Below are 23,301 nucleotides of genomic sequence, written 5' to 3' on the forward strand. Positions count from 1 at the left end.
GTATCAGGATCTGGGCGGCCTTGTACATTAATCACAGATCAGCATGTAGGTAATTGGGAAGACAAAGGATGTTGGATTTTATTGCAAGGTGAGTGGAGTACAAAGTAGAGATGTCTGGCTACAACTGCAGAGCATTTGTGAGACCAGACCTGGAGTAGTGTAGTTTTGTTATCCTTTTTAGAAAATGTATTCATGAAATGTGGAGCTCGTTGGCTAGGCCAGCGAAGTGTAATGGAATACTCACCATTGCCTGGATGAGTGCAGCTCAACAACACTCAAAGCTTGACACCATCCGGGCCAAAGCAGCCTGCTTGATTGCTCAATTTTCCACAAACGTTCAAACCCTCCACCACTGACGAACAGTGGTAGCCATGAGTACCAACTACGAGATGCACTGCAGTAACTCACCAAGACTCCTTCGACACCTTCCAAACCCATTACCATCTAGAAGGACCGGAGCGGTAGACACCTGGGAACCCCACCACCTGGAGGCTCCCCTCCAAGTCGGTCACCACCCTGACTTGGAAATATATCGCCGTTCCTTCACTTTTGCGGGGCAAAATCCTGGAACTTCCTCCCTAAAGCACAGTGGATGTACATACACCTAAAGGACTGCAGTGGTTCAAGAAGGCAATCACTGCCTTCTGAAGAGCAACTAAGGATGGGCAATAATTGCTGGCCTAACCAGCATGCCCACATCCTGGAAATGAATTTTTTTTTAGTGCCTATCCCAAATTGCTATTGAAAGTGGCAGTGAGCTGCTTCCTTGAACCACTGAAGTCCCTGTGGTGTAGATGCACCTGCAGTGCTGTTAGGGAGGGAGTTCCAGGATTTTGACTGCTCTTGTCCTTCGAGTGGGTTTGGTGAGTTTTCGCAGTGCATCTTGTAGATGGTACACACTGCTGCTACTGTGCATCGGTGGTGGAAGGAGTGAATGCTTGTGGATGGGGTGTCAATCAAACGGGCTGCTTTGACCTGGATGTTGTCAAGCTTCATTGTTGGAGTTGCACTTATCCAGATAAGTGGAGAGTATTCCATCACACTTGTGCCTTGTAGGTGGTGGACAGGCTTTGGCGGGTCAGGAGATTAGTTACTTGCTGCAGGATTCCTTGCTTCCAACCTGATCTTGTAGCTACATTATTTATATGGCTAATCTGGATCAGTTTCTGATCAATGGTGACCAAGCTGTTGCCAGTGGGGATTTTAACAATGGTACTGCCGTTGAATGCCAAGTGATGGTTGCATTCCGTGGAAGTGGTTATTGCCTGGCACTTGTGTTGCACTAGTTACTTGCCACTCGTCTTGCTGCATATGGGCATAAGCTGCTTCAGTATCTGAGTTGTGATGAATGGCGCTGAACGTTGATTCGAACATCCCCACTTCAGATGTTATGGAAGGAAGGTCATTGCTGAAGCTGGTTACGTCCAGGACACTACCCTGAAACTCCTGCTGTGATGTCTAGAACTGAGATGATTAACCTCCACCAAACACCTTTTCTTTTGCTAGGTATGACTATAACCAGTAGAGAGTCCCCCCCCCCACTGCATCTCCTGATTTTCTTGACTCCAGTCTTGCTAGGGCTCCTTGATTTTGCATTGAGTCAAATGCTTTCTTGATATCAAGGCAGTCACTCACCTCCACTCTTAAGGAAGGATGCACCTTTGTTGCAACAGTTCAGAGGTGATGATTACTGGGATGATGGGGTTCTCTTATGAAGGTAGTAGATCACAACTAGGAGATGTGATCTGAAGAGTGAGAGGATTTGCTGCTGGGTGGATGTTTCCCTTTGGAGAAATCTTTAAATTGGAGCCCCCTTTACTTTTAGACAGGTGAGGAATTTCTTGTGAATCGTCTTCACCAGATAGAAATGGAGGCTGGATTTATTTGAGGCCAAGTTGGACATTGATTTACAGGGGACTGTGTTTATTCTAAAGCAAACCATTTTTGCTCCCAAGATCCATAAACATGCTGAAACAAGTTGAGACACAAGACAACAAAAACTTTAATAGAAAATGACATAACACAATAGAAAATTACACATTACAAATCCATTTTTTGATGCCTTTGTTTATAAAAGTGATTTTGAAAAGGTTACAAAACTGGGTTACATCTAATTACTCAATACATTTGGAGCAAGTTATTGCTGAGTTTGTTAGTTCACAGCATTTACACTACCTGTCGGACTTCATACGACATTGCAGTCATTGTGTGTTGTAGCAGAAAATAGAAACTTGTTGCAGGACATTGTGCTGTAGCAAATTGTGCCTACATCAACTAAGTTCATGTCTTTTAAACTCTGGGAAGTTTCTGTCACCACCTTCCCCTTTAATGGTGTTGGCATTGAAAAGTTTCTGTCACCACCTTCCCCTTTAATGGTGTTGGCATTGAAACAACAATCCACATCAATTAAAGTTTTTCTGGAGTAGTGGTTTGAGATCTTGTTTCCTGGTTCAGGTTGAACATTGATCATGTCAATTAGGGCTGGGCAGAATAGGATCTACTTTTCTCTCTAGTTGGTTAGAGGGCTATCCATTTCTCTTTGCAGTATGGAGGAAGAAACCTATAAGAATCAATTCCTATTAATTTGATGCTTTTGAATGTGTCATGTAGTCACCAGGTTCCGGAATGAGGTGGGTGGGGGAAGTGGTGCTCAACACCCATATGTGGGAACTGATGACACCAGCTAGAAAATAAAGAGCAAGGAGTGACCATCAGACTTCTAGCTCATAGACCCCCTTTGGACGTCCAGTTACAAGTGACAGAGGAGCTCTGCAATTCAAAAATATTTAATGCGGTTCAAGAACAGCTTTTAATCCATTGCCTCTGAAAATTTAATTAAATTTGTTTGGCAATGAAAGTAACCATGTGACTGACTGCATAGAAAGAAAAGCTTTGAAATAATTAGTGTATCCACGAAATGTATACACCCTTTACTTTGACTGCTAAAAGAAAGTGTAAATGTAAAACCAATGGTTTGATAGAACAAGTTCTGTCCCAACTTGAATTAAAGGAAGGAGCTTAAACCTCCCACTGCTCAGCATTTTATAGAGGATGATCCAAGTTCATGTGGTTTGATGCACCATGTTCCTCAAAGCATGCTGCCATCTCTGGAGTCTGGAAAAACAACATTGTCATCAGTTTTTTTTGGGGGGGCCAGTTGTAATTTGGAAGTACTATAGTTTGTAAAATTGAAGGCTTCCACAAGGTAAAGACTCTTGGTTAATAATTCAATTAACAATAGAAGGAAGCTTGTGTGTAGTTTACTTATTTCAAATTCGAAGTCTAAAAATACAAATTTGCTCCTCACTTAAGATTTAATTGTGAAAGTAACATATTACTTGAGTGATTCAGTGAATCACATGTTGGGAAATACAGAAACTGATCCCCACATCCAGTTTCTTACTAACCACCAGCTGATTAGGAATGACTAGTTCCAGTGCAGGCACGTGATTCACTTATACCAAAAGGATGCAAAGTTTTAAAGATTTTAATTAAAAACAGAATTCCCAACTCTGCTAAAACTTCAGATGATTACCATTAATGTTGAAGCAGTGCTACCAACATAGAATCTTCAGTGTACAAGGAGGCCATTCGGCCCATCAAGTCTGCACCGGCCCTTGGAAAGAGCACCTCACTTAAGCCCATGTCTTCAACCTCGCCCCGTAACCCAGCAACCCCACCTAACCTTTTGGACACTAAGGAACAATTTAACATAGCTAATCCACCTAACCTGCACATCTTTGGACTGAGTGAAGGAGTCTGTTGTTAAAACTGGTCTACTCAAAAGGGATGGGTTGCTATGTTCTTAGCAAAGAGTTATAAAAACAATGTACTAAAAAAAAAAAACAGCTAAGCTTTTTGTAAATGGTTGGTAAACCCATATCTGACTGCCATTAATATGAGTCATCTCAAAGCTCCATGGTACCCTCTAGTGGAATTGTTTGCAAGGAAGGAGAAAAGAAGCATTTGTTTAAAACTAACGCTGGCTAAGACCCCGAACTGGATTCTCCGATTCTGGAGGTTATGTAACCAAGAGGGCGTGGGAACGGTGGCGTTTACGGCAGGAAAATTGGTGCAAAACAGCCACCGATATCCCGTTTTGCTGGGGGCTAGCAGGATGGCAGTGTAGAACACACGGCTCGAGCAGCCGATATGCCCCGGAGAATGGCCGGGTCCGTGGCCACGCCACGCATGCGCACAGCGGTGGCCTGCAGCGGCAGCGCCGTGCTTCATGGCGGAGGCAGCCCACAAAATAGTCTCTTCCCCCCCCCCCCCCCCCCCCCCAACCTTTGGCCAGCTCGTGCACCCCGGCCCCACCCCCCCCCCCCCCCCCCCACCCACAGTGCCCCGAATAAAGTCCCGCCCATGAATCGGCCCTCCCCACCAAGCCGGGTTCTCGATGAAAGACCAACGCCGCAAGGGAACAATTGCCCTTAGTGTCCAAAAAGGTTGGGTGACGGATGTGGGGTGGAGGTGTAGGCTTGGGTGGGGTGCTCTTTCCAAAGGCCGGTGCAGACTCGATGGGCTGTGTGGCCAACTTCTGCACTGTAATTTTAAAAAAAAATTTGAGTACCCAATTCATTTTTTCCAATTAAGGGGCAATGAGCGTGACCAATCCACCTACCCTGCACATCTTTGGGTTGTGGGGTGAAGCCCACGCAAACATGGGGGGGAAATGTGTAAATCCACACGGACAGTGACCCAGGGCCGGGATCGAACCTGGGACCTCTGCCATGTGGCAGCAGTGCTGACCACTGCGCCACCGTGCTGCCCTCTGCACTATAAATTCTATGATTCTAATCATGTGTTGCTTTCAAACGGCACTTTGGAGATGTTGGTGTGGGACGAGTCAAAGACTGGTTTCCTATCATAGAAAAAATAGGTTAACCAGTTGAGGTGTAGAAGAACATTAGTTAGCCAGTTGAGGTTTTAAGATAATCGTAGTTTTCTGGTTGCTTTTACTGAGGAATTTTTTCTAATTTAATTGTTCCAAAAGAAATTGAACAGGCCAGGGCTTAAAGGCAATAGAAAAATGTTAAAAAACAGGTGAGATAGATGGAATGGAGGAGTGTATGGGGATTATAAATACCACCATAGGTCTTCCAGTAGTGTCCATGGAGTGAGTGAGTGGTCGCACACAGGGCAGCTCTGGCTCAAAGGTGGTGATTTGGGCTTTTTATAGCGGGGTTGCTCCGCCAGGAAAGTGGTGAAGGTGTAGAGGGGGAAGTTCTCCCCAAAATTGGCATGTCTACTGTTTACCAGACCCAGCAAAAAACAGTTAAAGATCTGGCTAAGTTGGAGGAGACCTGTGGCGCAGCAACAATTGCGAGAATAGTAGAGGGGGAAGGTTCGCCGTCAGTAGGAAAGCCCCCCATGGAGCAGTCGATGGCCTTAATTAAGGAGGAATTTCCCCAAAGGAAGGAGCTGCACGATGACTGGTCAAATGCCATTGAGGGACCAGTAGCACTTCTGCAAGTATCAATGGACCGGGTGGAGAAGTGCCTCGAGGCGCAAGGGGCGACGATACGAGAGGGGGAGGTGGTGGTGTCCGACCAGAGCAATTGGATTGTGTCTTTGGAGGCCGAGGTGGAGATCCTGGGGGATTATGCAAGTCGCTGCGAGTGAAGATGGGGGAGCAGGAGAAAAGGTCCAGGCGACAGAACCTGCGAATTGTGGGACTGCCAGAGGAAGATTATATGGGAGGGGAAGATGCCGAGGGTAAAGAGGACTCTGTGACAGAGACAAAAAGAGGGGTTAGCGCTCCCAAACCTGCTGCAATATTATTGGGTGGCGAATGTGCAGATGTTAAGGCGATGGTTGGGGGGGGGGGGGGAAAGAGTTGGAGTGGGTTAAGATGGAATAAGAGTCCTCTAGGGTATCCAGTCCGAGGGCTCCACTGCTGTTAGCTCGGGGAGAAGTATACAGGGAGTCCGGTGGTGCAGTCGACAGGGTGTGGAATCAGTTGAGGAGACATTAAGTTTTTTAAAAAATATCAGAGTACCCAATTTTTTTTTTTCCAGTTAAGGGGCAATTTAGCATAGCCAATCCACCTACTCTGCACATCTTTGGGTTGTGGGGGTGAAACCCACGCAGACACGGGGAGAATGTGGAAACTCCACACGGACAGTGACCCAGGGCCAGGATTCGAACACCGGGTCCTCAGCGCCGTAGATGAGTTGCGGGAGAGGCTGGAGTTGCGAGTTTAGATATATGCTGGTTAGGGACTTTGCATAGAAAGCGTGGAGGGCATTTCCCAGGTTGCCAGAGTACACTTTACTGGAGCAACTGCTGCTCCTGGATGAGTTGGGGGAGGGTAGAATTGGAGAAGTTTACAGGTGATTGGGGGAGCAGGGGAGGTGCAAGTTGCGAGGATCGCGAACAAATGGGGGGGGGGGGGGAGCGAAATAGGCTGGGGACTGTGGTACAAGGCGATGAGTAGGGTGAAGTCAACCTGCGCGAGGATAAGCTGGATTCAGTTCAAGATGGTGCACAGGGTTCATATGACTCGGGCGAGGATCAGTGGTTCTTCCAGGGGGTGGCCAATGAGTGCGAGAAATGTGGGTGGGGCCTGGCGAATCATGCATACATGTTCTGGGGTTGCAAGGAGCCGGAGAGATACTGGGAAGTGGTGTTTGGGATGTTGTCTCAGATAGTGGGGTGGAGGTCAGGCTGGATCCAATGGTGGCGACTTTTGGGGTATCGGAAGTGCCAGAGCTGCTGGTGGGGAAGGGGGCCGATGTTATGGCCTTCGCTCTAAGGGGGGGGGGGGGTAAAAGGCCTGGCTGGGGGACTTGCACGACTTTCTCCGGGTGGAGAAAATTAATTTTGAGTTGAGGGGGTCAGCGGAGGGCTTAGAGATGCGGTTGTTCACGACGCTGTTTGAGGAAATAGTTTGTCGCGGGGAGGAGAAAAATAGCACAGACTATGGACTGATTTGTGGAGAGTGCATTTTATTTGTTGCTGTGTTACACATGTTTATATTAAAATAAATAAATAAAATACCAGCATAGACTAGTCGGATAAGCTGGCCTCCCAAACTCTACCCTATACAAACCAGAATTCAGCAAAACCCTGCTGCACACGACCCAACTCTCACCACATCCTGGTCACCCATTCTTCCCCTCACCTGCATGGATTCCTGATTAGGCAATGGCTCAATTTTAAAATTCTCACCGTCATTTTCGAATCTCCTCCAGCCCTACAATCCTTTTATTTGCACTTCCAATTCCGGCCGATCGTACATTCCCTATTTTAAATCGTTCCACCATCGATGGTCATGCCTTCATCACAATCCGCTCTAAACGCTGGAATTCTTCTATTTAAATCTCCACCTCTCTCTTTAAGATAACAGCTCTTTGACCATGCTTTTGGTCACCACCGTAATATTAATGTACATGACTCTGTATCCAAGTGTGTTTGATAAATCGCTCCTGTGAAGCGCTTCGGGATATTTTACTGTGTTAAGGGTGCTATACAAATGCAAGTTGTTGCTGTATCTTCTCCACCATCATTCTTTGTTCAAAATTCTCAAATTGCAATTCGCACATTCTCTGGATCATTAGTCCAGCGACAGAACAACTACACTTATAGTTGGTGAATAATTCAAAAAGGAAGCCAGAATAAAATAGCACGACTAAATTTTAAACTTGGAAACACCTCAATCAAATGCTTTCAGTGGTATGCATGCATGTCAAGGAGGCTAGAATTGGCACACTTGCTGCATTCACCATGATACCACCAGCATATCAGCTGGAATTATCAGTGTCAGCAACTCTTTCTTACAGTCACAGGGTCGTTAAGAAAATCCAGCTGAATTTCTACTAGAAAAACAATACCGTTCTAGTTTAGAACATAAGACACTGGAGTACGCCATAGGAACCCCATTCCTGCTCCATCATTCAGTGAGGTCATGGCCGATCTTCTACATCAACTCAACTCTCCCACCCTTGCTCCATATCCCTGGATTCCCTTGGTGTCTAAAAAATCTGATCAATCTTAGTGCTGAATATATCCAATCACAGATCATGTACAGCTCTCTGGGGTGGAGAGCTTCATAGACTCACAACCTCCAGTGAAGAAATTGCTCCTCATCTTGGTTAGAAATGGCCAAAACCTTATTACAAGAATATGTTGCCTAATTCTAGACAAAAAGTTGCATCAGAGAAACAAAAACGCAAAAAATCAATAATTCTCCAGATTCTGGTCATTCCCAAACCAAGAGGATTGATATTCTGTCTAGCTATGTGTGAAAACAATGTAAAGTATTTAGAATCACAACACTCGGGCCTTCATACAAAACCTTTTTAGAATACATTATAGAGCCCCCCAACTGCAAACTAAAATTCACGCATGGTAGCACAGTGGTTAGCACTGTTGCGTCACAGCACCAGGGTCCTTGGTTCACTGTCTGTGCAGAGGCAGCACGTTCTCCCGGTGTCTGCTTGGATTTCCTCCGGGTGCTCCCGTTTCCTCCCACAAGTCCCGAAAGACGTGCTTGTTAAGCAAATTGGAGATTATGAATTCTCCCTCAGTGTACCCGAACAGGCGTCGGAGTGTGGCGACTAGGGGATTTTCACAGTAACTTCACTGCAGTGTTAATGTAAGCCTACTTGTGAAACTAATAAAGATTACTATTAATAAGAAATCGCTGTCAATGAAGCTTTAAAGAACACAACAGCACATTATACATATTCTCTAGCAATAAAACAATACAGAAGCAAGGCTCTTGATAATCACATTCGAGCCATAATTAATTACTCTTTACCAGTACGGAGTGCCCTTTGAAACCAGCAGTTTCAAATTCCTGATGCTTTGGCTCCAGATCACCTTTAACTATATTCATAGCTGTAAGAACTGATAAGTACAGGTGTGCAGCATGCCCATTCAGTGCCTTGGATTGTCTTGCTATCAATTCGAGTGTCTCCTTGAGAACTAAACAGTAGCAGAAGTGATCAGAAAAGCAACTTAAAGTAACATGGCTGATAAGTACAAAAACAAAACGCTGCAGGTTCTGGAAATCTGAAGTAAAAACAGAAAAAGACTGGAAATATTCAACAGGTCAGGGAGCATCTGTGGAGGGAGATAATCAGGTCAATGACCTTTCATCAGAACTGAAACGTTAACTCAGTTTCTCTCTCCACAGATGCTGACTGACCTGCTGAGTACTTGTAGCATTTTCTGTTTTTAATGACCAGTAGCAAACAATCTCCACAAAGGTTGTGAAGAATTTTCAGAAATTATTTTATGCCATGTAAAGATAATTGATACGTTTACTAACCAGTATCGCCAAAGCCAATTATCTAGTCATTATATCATCGCTGTTTGTAGGAGCTTGGCCATGTGCAATTTGGCCATTGCATTTCTCATGTTACCACAATGACTGCACATCATTGGTTGTAAAGCAGTTTGGGCTGTCCAGAAGTTGTGACAGACATGATTCTATCTCTCCATCATCTCTTACAACTTTTCCATTGATTTTGTGTTGTCAAACTGCTCAATCTGCAGTCTCCAATAAAGAGCTCAGAGCCATCTTAAAGCAGCATTGGGCACCTTCCCTTCGGTTCAGTCATTTTATTTGACTGTGCTTTTGTGAAGCACTTTGGGATGTTTATGTATACTATTCAATGTAAATACAAGCTTTGTTTTTTAAAAAGAAGAAAAAATAGCCATTTTGGCTTGAGTCAATTATCTTAAAGTACAGAAGGATCATTTTTTTTTTTTTTTTTTATAAATCCACCACCTTTCCAATTTCTTTTTTGTTTCAATCATATTAATAATAATCTTTATTAGTGTCGGCAGCGCCATAACACAGCTGGTTAGCACTTTTGCTTCACAGCTCCAGGATCTCAAGTTCGATTCCCGGCTTGGGTCACTGTCTGTGTGGAGTCTGCACATTCTCCCGGTGTCTGCGTGGGTTTCCTCCGGGTGCTCAGGTTTCCTCCCACAAGTCCTGAAAGACATGCTGTTATGTGAATTGGACATTCTGAATTCTCCCTCCGGTGTACCCGAACAGGTGCCGGAACGTGGCGACCAGGGGATTTTCACAGTAACTTCATTGCAGTGTTAATGTAAGCCCACTTGTGGCAATAATGATTATTATTCTATACAAGTAGACTTACATTAACACTGCAATGAAGTTACTGTGAAAATCTCCTAGTCGCCACACTCCAGCTCCTGTTTCAGCAACAAAATTAACAGATCTCTGACAGGAAGTAAGTGACATATTGCTCTCTCACAAAAAACAGTAACTGAAATAAGAACTTTACATTGGAGATCATGAAGTTTGCGTTGGACAAAGGCACTAAGGGAAACTGAGACAAGGGAGTTAATTTTCAGATCAGTCATGATCTCAGCTGATGGAGCTGATGAATTCCAAACAAACCTGTTGGACTTTAACCTGGTGTTGTAAGATTTCTTACAATGATCCCATTGAATGGCTGTGGAACTGACACAAGGGGCCGAATGATCTCCTCCTGGTCCAAGTGAATCATGATTTAGATCACTGCACATTAGCAGTATCCGAGGGAAAAATAAAGGAGTGAAACCCTTCTGCCTCTAAGCCTCCTATTAATAATGATTTTCATAAGGATTCTTCTGAGTTTTCATGCATTAAAAAAAGGAGTGCAGATAAAAGTGCGGTATTAAATATGAAATGTAGCATTTCCTGCACCCTAAAGGTTTGTACCTGGGGTGGTGGTGGTCATTGACTTGAGCAGGTGTTCTCCAGATTTTAATACAGTTTCAGTCAGCCCTCTGTGTTCCTTAATATCATTCCTAAAAGCCTGGAAAGACACAAACTCACATTCTGAAGCTTGATTTTTACACAAGAAAATCAAAAGTTGCATTTACTTTACAACATATAAACTCATTCCTCTGTAATAACATAATCTATTCACTTAGTGATTTTCTGTCCATTTTGTCTACACCCGTGTTGTCCCGGACTGCTGGGCCCACCATCCATCTACCAAACGCACAGCAGGTCAAAGGTCTGACACCCTCCTCCTCACCCACATTACAGGTGCACCTAATCTTCATACACATCCAGCTCATCAACAACCCTTATCCCCACCCGCATTCCCAGCCACTCTGACACTCATCTTGGCCAATGGCCCCCTGCCCTGTAACCCTGCTTCACATGAAGCCTACACCTTGCTTTGATTTTCTGTTTGCAACATCAAGGGAGGTTGATCAGCAATTAGATCTATTACCAGAGTTTTGATTGAGAAAGTCTATAAATCAACCAAAGCAATCATAACTATTATAAATAACGCAGATGTTGGAAATAAAAACAGAAAATGCTAGAAATACTCAACAGGTGTCTGTGGAATTAACATTGTGAGTGTGTGTAACTCTTCTTTAGAGATAAAAAAAGGTAGAAATGTGATAGATGTTATATTGTTTAAGAGGGGAGGAGCAAAATAGAAGGTCAGGGATAGGTTGAAGCTCAGGAGACCTTTGACAAAGATGTCTTGGACACAAGATAAGGGGAGTGTTTTAAAAAAATAAATTTAGAGTACCCAATTAATTTTTTCCAATTAAGGGGCAATTTAGCGTGGCCAATCCACCTACCCTGCACATCTTTGGGTTGTGGGGGCGAAACACAGGGAGAATGTGCAAACTCCACACCGACAGTGACCCGGGGCCAGGATCGAACCTGGGACCTCGGTGCTGTGAGGCAGCAGTGCTAACCACTGCGCCATCGTGCTGCCCCAAAAAGGGAGCGTTAATGGTAGTCAAAACTAAAGAAGATGCTAATAGTGACAGAAAGGCAAGATCGCAGAATGTGTAATTGGCAGAACATCACGACTATTGTTGTTTGAGAGAGTTTGTGGTGTAGAAATTGGTTGCAATGCTTCTTTCATTACAACAATGACACTTCAAATAGTAACTGCATTGGCTGTAAAGCACTTTGGAATAACCTGCGGTCACTGTAAAAGTGCAAGTTTATTTTACAATCAACCAAAAAGTTTTTTTTTTAAACATTTAGGATTGATTAGCACATAATTGAAGAGAGTACATTGGTCAGTACAAAGCATCAAGACGACGACATCAGAAATACAGGATTAACTAAAAATAAGTGCAATTTTCATGAGGTCTCAATCCAAATCTCTTCAAAAATCCATAATTCTAACCCATAAAGTTTTTTTAAGAAAATATTTTATTGAAGCATTTGTAATTTTCACAGTTTAACACATTAACATTTCTTAAACAACCGCGCGGGCCGACGCACGCAAAACACCTAAAAGAACGAAAAACAGAAAACAACGTCCCCTACTATCCCCGCCCTATTCCTTAATTACCTGTATACTAAGTTCCCTGTCCTTATCTAACATTGCCATGCCTCCTGGTTTCCGCCCCCCACCCCCACCCCAAACACACTTTTCCCCTGCCCCTCCCCCCCTTATTGCTGACGTTCAATTTTCCTTGAAGAAATCGATGAACGGTTGCCATCTCCGGGCGAACCCCTGAGTTGATCCTCTCAAGGTGAACTTGTTTTTTTTCCAGACTGAGAAGCCCTGCCATATCGTTGACCCACAGTCCTGACTTCGGGGGCTCCAAGTCCCGCCATCCCAGCAAAATCCGTCTCCGGGCCACCAGGGAGGAGAAGGCCAGGACATCGGCCTCCCTCCCTCCCCATGGCCCCCGGATCTTCCGATACCCCAAATATTGCCAGTTCTGGTCTCGGAGTTACCTTCCTCATCCGGGCTGCCGTCATGTGGGCCCTGTGGACCACCTTGAACTGGATCAAGCCAAGTCCTGGCACACGACGAGGATGAATTGACTCTCAAGACTTTTTCCCCCACAGTTCAATTTCCAGCTCTCCTCCCAGCTCCTCTTCCCACTTCCTCTTCACCTGTGATAGGGGCCTCTTCCTACTCCATCAACTCCTTGTATATCTCCAAAACCCTCCCCTAACCTACCCCTGTTTTTGACATCACCTTGTCCTGTAGTCCCCTCAGGGGGAGGCGGGGAAAGCTTGGAACCTGCCTCTGTACAAAGTCCCGCACCTGAAGGTACCGAAACTCGTTCCCACCCGGCAAATCAAACTCCTCCTCTAATGTCTCCAAGGTCAGAAAGCCCTCCTGGACGAATAGGTCCCCAAATCTCTCAATCCCTGCCCGCTGCCATCCCTTAAAAGCCCCCATCCAGCCCCCCCCGGGGCAAACCGGTGGTTGTCACAAATCAGTGACCACAATGATGTCCCCTCCAATCTCATGTGCTGCCTCCATTGCCCCCACACCCTTAGGGCTGCCACGACCACAGGGCTTGTAGAGTACCAAGCCGGCGAGAACGGCAGTGGCGCCGTTAGTAAAGTCTCCAAACTCGTACCCTTGCAGGATGCCACCTCTACTCGCTCCCAAACCAACCCCTCCCCCATTACCCACTTCCTGACCATCGCTATGTTGGCCGCCCAGTAATAGTTAATAAAGCTCGGGAGGGCCAAGCCCCCCTTTCCGCGACCCCGTTCCAGGAGTGCCTTCTTTACTCTTGGGGTTTTACCCGCCCACACAAAATCCGATATCGGCGTGTTCATTTTCCTGGAAAAAGCCTTTGGGACAAAAATTGGAAGACATTGAAAAAAGAGCAGTCTCAGAAGGACCATCATCTTTATCGCCTGGACCCTCCCCGCCAGCGGGAGCATGACCCATCTGCGGCAGTAAGTCCCTTTTCATTTGATCAACCGCTTTGCCCAGATTTAACTTATGAAGGTGCCCCCAATCCTTAGCCACTTGAATCCCCAGATAGGTAAAACTCCTCTCAGCCACTTTAAAAGGTAACTCCTTCAGTCTCCTTTCCTGCCCCGCCCCTGGATCACGAACATCGCGCTCTTTCCCATATCGAACTTGTAGCCTGAAAATCACACATTCTCCCAGTATCTCCATGATTTCGGTGATCCCCCCACCGGGTCTGTGACATAGAGCAGCAAGTCGTCCGCATAGAGGGACCCTGTGCTCCACCAACCCCCACCAGGCATTCGATGATCTCAGGGCCATTGCTAAGGGCTCTATGGCCACCCCATAAAGTTTTAATCTGAGGAAAACAAAAATCTCGATTGGTAATTTTTTGAAAATAATAAGAACTAACTTTCAACAGTAAAAAAAGGCTGATGAAAGTTGCTTACCATGCATTTATCCAGGGATGTCTTGATACTGTCCATCCGGGGCTGTGGTGGCATCCAGTTATCTGTGGTTTCAGCAACCTCGTACAACCATTGGATCATCTCTTCAAGTTTAGAACTGAAGTTCTACTTGAACAAAACAGCTGCCCAGTTACACAGAATTACACAGAACATACAGCAAAGAAACAGGCCGTTTGGTCCAACTGGTCTGCACTGTTTATATTCCACACCAGTCCCTCCCATTCCATCTCATTTCAGTCCCAGTCCATCTTTCTATTCCCTTTCCTAGGAATAAAGGACCAATGGGCTCGTTGGCCGCTCAAACCTGCTCCGCCATTCAATTAGATTGTGGCTGATCATTTACCTCAACATCACTTTCCTGCACTATCTTAATATCCCTTGATGTTCAAGACAGAAATTAATGATTGAGCTTCCGGGGTAGAGAATTCCAAAGATTTGCCACCCTCCTCATCGCAGTTCTAAATGTCCTGTCCCTTATCCTGAATTTGTGTCCCCTAGATCTGGAGCCTCCAGCCCAGGGGAACATTCTATCTACATCTACCCTGTCATGTTCTCTAAGAATTTTGAACACTTCAACGAGATCTCCTCTCATTCTTCTAAATTCTAGAGAATGCAGGCCCAGTTTCCTCACCGTCTCCCCCCGCAATTCCAGGGAGTAGTCTGGTGAACATTTGTTGCATTCCCTCTATAGCAAGTGTATCCTTCCTCAGGTAAGGAGACCAAAACTACACAATATTCCACCAAGACCCTGGCCTTTACAATTACAAGACATCCTTACTCCCACACTCAAACCCCCTCATGATGAAGGGTTGTTTTTCTTGGAGAAGAGGAGATTGAGGGGGGAATTGACGGAGATGTATAAAATTATGAGGGGCATGGAGAGAGAGTAGACGGGAAGAAACTTTTCCCCTTGGCAGAGGGATCAATGACCAGAGATATGGGGCAGGAAGTTTGGAGGGGATGTGAGGGAAACATCTTTACACCCAGAGAGTGGTGCGAGTCTGGAACTCGCTGCTTGAAAGGGTGGTGGAGGCAGAGATTAGCGTATCATTTAAGAAGTATTTAGATGTGCATTTGCGATGCCAAGGCATACAAGGCTATGGGCCAAGTGCTGGAAAATGGGATTAGAATAATTAGATGGTTGTTTTGACACGATGGGCTGAAGGGCCTTTTCTGTGCTGTAGACCTCTATGACTCTATATAGCCCCCCAATCCCATGTACTCTAATTTTATGTACTAACCTCCTGACCTTATCAAAAGCCTTCTGAAAGTACAAATAAACCACATCCAATGGTTCTCCTTTTATCTCTGCTATATCCTAAAAAGAAACTCCAATGGTTGGTCAAACATCATTTCCCTTTCATAAATCCATGTTGAATCTGCCCAATCATACAATTATTTTCAAAGTGTCCAGTTATCACACACTTTATAATAGATGCTAACACTTTCCCTATTACTGATGTTAAACTAACAACTCTGTAGTTATTCATTTTCTCTCCCTCCCTTCTTAAATAGTGGGATTACATTTGCTACCTTTCAGTCTGTAGGAATCTTTCCAGAATCTGTAGAATTTTGAAAGTTAACCACTAATCCATCCACTACCTCTATAGCCACCTTCTTCAACACTCTGGAGTTGTAGCGCAACTGATTTAGGGAGTCTTATCAACCTTCAATCCAGTTAATTACTGCCTCTTTATTGAGAATTTCTTTAATTTCCTCCTTTTCACTGGTCTTTTGGTTCCCCGGTTTTTCTGTACCTTCCTCCGTCAAGACAGACACAAAATAATTGTTTAGTTTCTCTGCCATTTTCCTATGCTCCATTGTAAATTCTTCATCTCCACCTGTAATTGACCCATTTTTGTCCTTCCTTGTCTTTTTCACATACGTAGAGAGGCTCTTACAGTCTACTTTTATGTTCCTCATTAGCTTGTATTCATATTCTCTTTTCCCTTTTTTCATCAATTTCTTGGGCTGCATACTGAATATTGTCAATCCTTGACCTTACCACTTTTTCTGACAACCTTTAAAGCTACTTCCTTTGATCTAACTTATTTTGTTAGCCATGGTTGATTCATTTTTCTTGTTGGGTTATGTCTTTGAGGAATGTATATTTGTTGTGGACCATGTACTGCTTCTTTAAATGCTAACTACTGCCCGTCTACCATCAACTTTTCGTATTTTCCATAATCTGCCATGCCAATTCATCCCTCATACCTTTATAATTTGGTTTCTTCAGATTTAAGGCCCTCTTTTCATAATGAACTGTATCACTTTTAATGTAAAATTCTATCATATTACGGTCACTATTTCCAAAAGGCTCCTCTACAGCAAGGTTTTTCATTATCCCTGTATCAACAGATAATACGAACTCTAAATTAGCTCAATCTCTAGTTGGTTCTTCAATGTACTACTCCAGAATTCCATCTGGTACACACTCCTGGAATTTATCCACGTCAGCACTGTTGCAAATTAGATTTACCCACATTAAATGCAAATTGAAGATGTCCATTATTGTATAACCCACGTTAAACACAAATATGCACATAACATTACTGATAAAAGGTTGGTGGCCTAATAACAATTCCCACCAGCGTTTAGACCATAAGACATAGGAGCGGACGCAAGGCCATTCGGCCCATCGAGTCCACTCCACCATTCAATCATGGCTGATTTCAACTCCATTTACCCGCTCTCTCTCCATAGCCCTTAATTCCTCGAGAAATCAAGAATTTATCAACTTCTGTCTTAAAGACACTCAACGTCCCGGCCTCCACCACCCTCTGTGGCAATGAATTCCACAGACCCACCACTCTCTGGCTGAAGAAATTTCTCCTCATCTCTGTTCTAAAGTGACTCCCTTTTATTCTAAGGCTGTGCCCCCGGGTCCTAGTCTCCCCTGCTAATGGAAACAACTTCCCTACATCCACCCTATCTAAGCCATTCATTATCTTGTAAGTTTCTATTAGATCTCCCCTCAACCTCCTAAACTCCAATGAATATAATCCCAGGATCCTCAGACGTTCATCGTATGTTAGGCCTACCATTCCTGGGATCATCCGTGTGAATCTCCGCTGGACCCGCTCCAGTGCCAGTATGTCCTTCCCGAGGTGTGGGGCCCAAAATTGCTCACAGTATTCTAAATGGGGCCTAACTAGTGCTTTATAAAGCTTCAGAAGTACATCCCTGCTTTTATATTCCAAGCCTCTTGAGATGAATGACAACATTGCATTTGCTTTCTTAATTACGGACTCAACCTGCAAGTTTACCTTTAGAGAATCCTGGACTAGGACTCCCAAGTCCCTTTGCACTTCCGCATTATGAATTTTGTCACCGTTTAGAAAATAGTCCACGCCTCTATTCTTTTTTCCAAAGTGCAAGACCTCGCACTTGCCCACGTTGAATTTCATCAGCCATTTCTTGGACAACTCTCCTAAACTGTCTAAATCTTTCTGCAGCCTCCCCACCTCCTCCATACTACCTGCCCCTCCACCTATCTTTGTATCATCGGCAAACTTAGCCAGAATGCCCTCAGTCCAGTCATCTAGATCGTCAATATATAAAGAGAACAGCTGTGGCCCCAACACTGAACCCTGCGGGACACCACTCAGTCACTGGTTGCCATTCCGAAAAAGAACCTTTTATCCCAACTCTCTGCCTTCTGCCTGACAGCCAATCGTCAATCCATGTTAGTACCTTGCCTCGAATACCATGGGCCCTTATTTTACTCAGCAGTCTCTCGTGAGGCACCTTATCAAAGGCCTTTTGGAAGTCAAGATAGATAACATCCATTGGCTCTCCTTGGTCTAACCTATGTTATCTCTTCAAAGAACTCTAACAGGTTTGTCAGGCACAACCTCCCCTTACTGAATCCATGCTGACTTGTCCTAATCCGACCCTGCACTTCCAAGAATTTAGAAATCTCATCCTTAACAATGGATTCTAGAATCTTGCCAACAACCGAGGTTAGGCTAATTGGCCTATAATTTTCCATCTTTTTCCTTGTTCCCTTCTTGAACAGGGGGGTTACAACAGCGATTTTCCAATCCTCTGGGACTTTCCCTGACTCCAGTGACTTTTGAAAGATCATAACTAACACCTCCACTATTTCTTCAGCTATCTCCTTTAGAACTCTAGGATGTAGCCTATCTGGGCCCGGAGATTTATCAATTTTTAGACCTCTTAGTTTTCTAGCACTTTCTCCTTTGTGATGGCTACCATATTCAACTCTGCCCCCTGACTCTCCTGAATTGTTGGGATATTACTCAAGACTGACGCAAAGTACTTATTCAATTCCTCAGCTATTTCCTTGTCTCCCATCACAAAATTACCAGCGTCATTTTGGAGCGGCCCAATGTCAACTTTTGCCTCCCGTTTGTTTTTAATGTATTTAAAGAAACTTTTGCTATCATTCCTAATGTTACTGGCGAGCCTACCTTCAAATTTGATCCTCTCTTTCCTTATCTCTCTCTTTGTTATCCTCGGTTTGTTTTTGTAGCCTTCCCAATCTTCTGACTTCCCACTACTCTTTGCCACATTATAGGCTTTCTCTTTTGCTTTGATGCATTCCCTAACTTCCTTTGTCAGCCATGGCTGCCTAATCCCCCCTCTGATAACCTTTCTTTTCTTTGGGATGAACCTCTGTACTGTGTCCTCAATTACTGCCAGAAACTCCTGCCATTGCTGTTCTACTGCCTTTCCCACTAGGCTCTGCTCCCAGTTGATTTTCGTCAGTTCCTCCCTCATGCCCCTGTAGTTACCTTCATTTAACTGTAACACCTTTACATCTGATTCTACCTTCTTTCTTTCAAATTGGAGATTGAATTCGACCATATTATGATCACTGCCTCCTAAGTGCTCCCTTACTTTAAGATCTTTAATCAAGTCTGGCTCATTACATAACACTAAGTCCAGAATGGCCTGTTCCCTCGTGGGCTCCATCACAAGCTGTTCCAAAAAGCCCTCCTGTAAACATTCAATGAATTCCCTTTCCTTGGGTCCACTGGCAGTATTATTTACCCAGTCCACCTGCATATTGAAGTCCCCCATGATCACTGTGACCTTGCCTTTCTGACATGCACTTTCTATTTTGTGGTGCATCTTGTGCCCCTGGTCCTGACCACTGTTAGGAGGCCTGTACATAACTCCCATTATGGTTTTTTTGCCTTTGTGGTTCCTCAACTCTACCCACACAGGAGTTTGCTACTCCTCGCTATTTCCTAGCTTCATCCAAACTGATTCTATACCCAGATTCTTCAATCCTTAATTAACAGCACCACCCCAAATCTTTTTCTTCTTTGCCTATCCTTCCAAAATGATGAATAACCTTGGATATTCAATTTCCGGTCTCAGTCACCCAGTAACCATGTCTCTGCAATGGCAATTAAATAATACCCACATACCTCTTTGTGTGCCTTCAAATCAGCTGCCTTGTTGTGAATGCTACGTGCATGCAGTTAAAATGCCCTTACCTTTGTCTTTTTAGCATTATTCCACATTCTGATCCTATCTGATGCTTGCCTTCACTTTGTCTGCTTTCTAATTTTGCTTACTATCTTTCTACTTGCCGTTACCAGTTTTGCTTCCCTCCAATCTGAACTTTCTCAGGTCCTTTCTCTCTCTCCCCCTCTCCTCCCCTCCTCCTCCCCCTCCCCCCCCCCCCCCCCCCCTCTCTCTCTCTTTCCCTCTCCTCCCCTGGCCAATCTAGTCTAAACCCTCCCACATGTTTAAACTTTTCTCACGCCCCAGTCTAGTTGCCCTTGGAAAGTGCCTTTTTTTAAATAAATTTAGTGCAGCCAATTCAGGTTTTTCTTCCAATTAAGGGGCAATTTAGCGTGACCAATCCACCTAGACTGCTCATCTTTGGGTTGTGGAAGGAAAACACACGCAAACAGGGGGAGAATGTGCAAACTCCACACGGACAGTGACCCACAGCCGGGTTCGAATCTGGGACCTCGGCGCCGTGAGGCAGCAGTGCTAACCACTGCACCACCGTGCTGCCCTGGAAAGAGCCTTAAACCATTTGTTATAACCATTTCCTGTGGTAGCATATTCCACATTCTAAACACAAAAGAGTAAAGAAACTGCTCTTTATTTCCCTTTTGGATTTATTAGTAATTATCTTGTATTTATGCTCCCTGGTTTCCGACTCTCCCGCAAGTGGAAACACTCTCCACATCTATCCTGTCCAAACTATTCAGAATGTTAAAGACCTCCATCAGGTCACCTTGAAGTCTTTACTTTTGTAGAGAACAGAGCCCCAATCTTTCTCAATAACTGTAGTGAAGTGAATGTGGCAGATGAATGCAATTCAGTTAAATCCTCACTAGATCTTCAAGTTTGAAGAAACAACAAAATCTATTCACAACTGAAAGTAGCAGTGTGATAATTTCATCCATTAACCTTTTTGTTTCCAGCTGCTCTAATCCAACACTTTTTGTCCAAGCAACAACACAAGAGCAATTTATTCTGCTTGTGTGAGGTAGCCGACTGAAACGTTAAAGTTTCACAACAAATAAAATGTGCAGTTTTACCTGAATGTGAGCCAGGAGACTATCATTCTTCTGCTCCTCAGATACTTGTTCCACTGGTTCATTGGATATCAGTTGAGAACCAGGACACCTGCCTAGCTTTTCAATAAAGTCATTGGCCTTTTTTATATCATTGATTATATCTTCGCGCCTCAGATCGTTGGGTGCATTTCTAGGACTACTTTCCAACTGCCAACTTAACTGGGCAACTGCAGTACTGTGGCTCTGGTCAATAAGGCTATCGTCAGAGCTGCCACTGTGAATGGCCATGTCCTCTCTTGGCTTTACAATCCCTCCTTTTTCGTTGGTTGTCAAAGCTGACTGGTTATCCAAGTGGATCGAGAGGCCGTCCAATTGCTGAGCCAAGACTTTCAATTCATTCAGCTTGTATGGGAGAGTTAGGAACTCCTCATCGCTCTCCCACTGCTTATTTAAGGGAAGGATTTGTGTTGTTAGTACGAAACCTGCAGGGTCTTTTGCAGAGATTAACAGATTGGAAGATTCTTCATTTGAGTTCCTTGATAGAAGACTGGAGTCAACAACTGAAGTGGCCATGGTGAAATCAGCTGGCATTGCATGGTTAATGGAACCCTCTGAAAGTTGCATTCTATTAGTCGAAGGACCTTCCACAAAGACTCTTGTCAACATGCCAGCTTTATAGTTTGGATGAGAAGTCCAATTGGATGGCTGCCTGTACATATGTAAAGGACTCGAGGAATGATGAGGAGAGTCCACATTATTATCCTCCCTGTGGCTGCTCTGGCCCCAGGCAGGGTTAGCAGTGTTGCTAGGACCAGATTGGTGAGCAGGCAATGTATTGTTTGTTATTAATGTACTTGACAGAGAGGGCAAAGAACTGTCATCCATGATGCCCGAATCCTTCAAACACGAGTCAGAGGACAAATCATCATCTTCTAAATAGTCCTTGGGGGTGAAATGCCCTGGTCTTAAGGGATACGTAAAATCAAGCAGAGCTTGGTATTCCTCATCAGGGTCCCAATCAGGTGACATCCTGTCCCTAAATGGCCTGAAAATATCAGTGTGGCTTGGTGTCCAGTATTCTGATAAGTAGGGTTGCATCTCTTTCTTGTACAGAGCTTTATGGTTGGAGACGGTAGAGGCAAGACACCCATTAAAATTTTGGTCTAATGACTGATATTTGTTGAAGCTTAAATCTTGAGAGCTAATCGTGGCTTTTTGTTTTGGTACACATTGAGAGAAAGTGGATGTATCTAGACAAGTACTGTACTTCGGAGTGGAGAGACATCTCGGATTGTTTGCTCTTTCAACCTCAGGTTTCTTTAGTGTTCTCGGTGATGAAACATTGAATCTGGTCATTTTCAGATCAAATCTACCACCTGGATCATACGCTTGAGAAACTGACGGTAATGAAGATTTTGGCTGATATTCAGGGTATGAAGACTGTAAGGATTCACGTGGCAAAGAGTAGGTCACATTGTCACTCCCACTTTCTGACAGTATCCCTCTCGATGAACATCCAGAATGTGGGTAGGAATATCTTTTATTCAGCTCCTGCATATCAGCTCCCTTAATAAAAAAGGGAATATTAAATTTGTGTTTCTGTATACCAAACATCAAATTTTCAGATGATAGATTCCATTGACAAGACCTCTTTGGACATAGTCATAATGGCACAGGAGGAGGCCATTCAACATTAGGGTAGCAAGGTGGCACAAGAGGGTAATACTGCTACCTCTCAGTGCCAGGGGCCCGGGTTCGATTCTGGCCTCCGGTGGCTGTCTGTGTGGAGTTTGCACATTCTCCCCTTGTCTGTGTGGCTTTCCTCCAGATGCTCCGGTTTCCACCCACAGTCCAAAGATGTGCGGGTTAGGAGGAGAGGCTATGCTAAAATTGTCCCTCAGTATCCAAAGGTTAGGTGGGGTTATGGGGATAGGGTGGGGAGTGGGCTGAGGTTGGGGTGCTCTTTCGGAGGTTCGGTGCAGACTCTATGGGCTAAATGGCCTCCTTCTGCACTGTAGGGATTCTATGTGCACGATCTTCCAAAAGGGGACCAAAGTCCCCTAACGAGCGTGTTTAGCCACCTGTTTCCTGGCACTCGCAGTGCCGAGAAACGCATGGCTATTCAGCGCTACACGTTTGAATAAGGAGACTGGATGGCGAATGTAGCCTCATGTTTTAGACCGGCAAGTTCTGCTCATCATAACTGCCCGTTGTAGTGAGAAATCAAGTCACCATTTTTAAATGGCGTTCTGATCTCAGAGGCCCACAAATAAAATCACCAACCTCCCCCCAGCCCGAACGCAACATGGGAGGGTCTCCCCCACACGCACCCTCTAACACCCACGGTGGGCAATCCCGGCCCAATCGCGCAAATGCAGAAAATGCCAGCATGGCACCTTGGCAGTGCCAACCTGGCACCATGGCAGCGTCCCTGCCAGGTGGCAGTGCCACCTGAGCAGTACCAGGATGGCACCCAGGTGGTGCTGCCAGGGTGCCAGGCTGGCACACCCAGGATACCCAGGTGGCACCAGTGTCAGGGCACCACCGTACCCAAAAGGCATGCAGCTGGGGGCCTCCCAATCCCCTTGGGGACCCGCACAAGTGCCGTTCCGTCTGATCCCTGTTTGTGGGGACCAGTGCTGAATGGCGCTC

The 23,301-nt window shown here is 44.8% G+C and overlaps 1 protein-coding gene across 7 annotated transcripts in view; it reads right to left on the reverse strand.

Moving 5' to 3' along the window:
• Window positions 1-1,984: 1,984 nt before the first annotated feature.
• The window catches only part of cep68 (centrosomal protein 68), a 57,257-nt gene continuing 35,940 nt past the window's right edge, over window positions 1,985-23,301 (reverse strand). For 5 of the 7 annotated variants that reach the window (XM_072506998.1, XM_072506962.1, XM_072506988.1 and 2 more), the window contains 5 exons: window positions 20,671-22,215; window positions 14,123-14,245; window positions 10,685-10,781; window positions 8,765-8,931; window positions 1,985-3,114 (listed from right to left, as the gene is read on the reverse strand). In XM_072506998.1, coding sequence (XP_072363099.1) covers window positions 3,043-3,114; window positions 8,765-8,931; window positions 10,685-10,781; window positions 14,123-14,245; window positions 20,671-22,215 — 2,004 coding nt within the window. In that variant the 3' untranslated portion in view covers window positions 1,985-3,042. Of the gene's footprint in view, window positions 3,115-8,764; window positions 8,932-9,682; window positions 9,950-10,684; window positions 10,782-14,122; window positions 14,246-20,670; window positions 22,216-23,301 lie in introns of those variants that run through there. The other 2 variants (XM_072507016.1, XM_072507007.1) reach the window with 2 other exon arrangements.

The sequence above is a fragment of the Scyliorhinus torazame genome, chromosome 1 (assembly GCF_047496885.1).
Source record: "Scyliorhinus torazame isolate Kashiwa2021f chromosome 1, sScyTor2.1, whole genome shotgun sequence".
Classification (NCBI taxonomy): domain Eukaryota; kingdom Metazoa; phylum Chordata; class Chondrichthyes; order Carcharhiniformes; family Scyliorhinidae; genus Scyliorhinus; species Scyliorhinus torazame.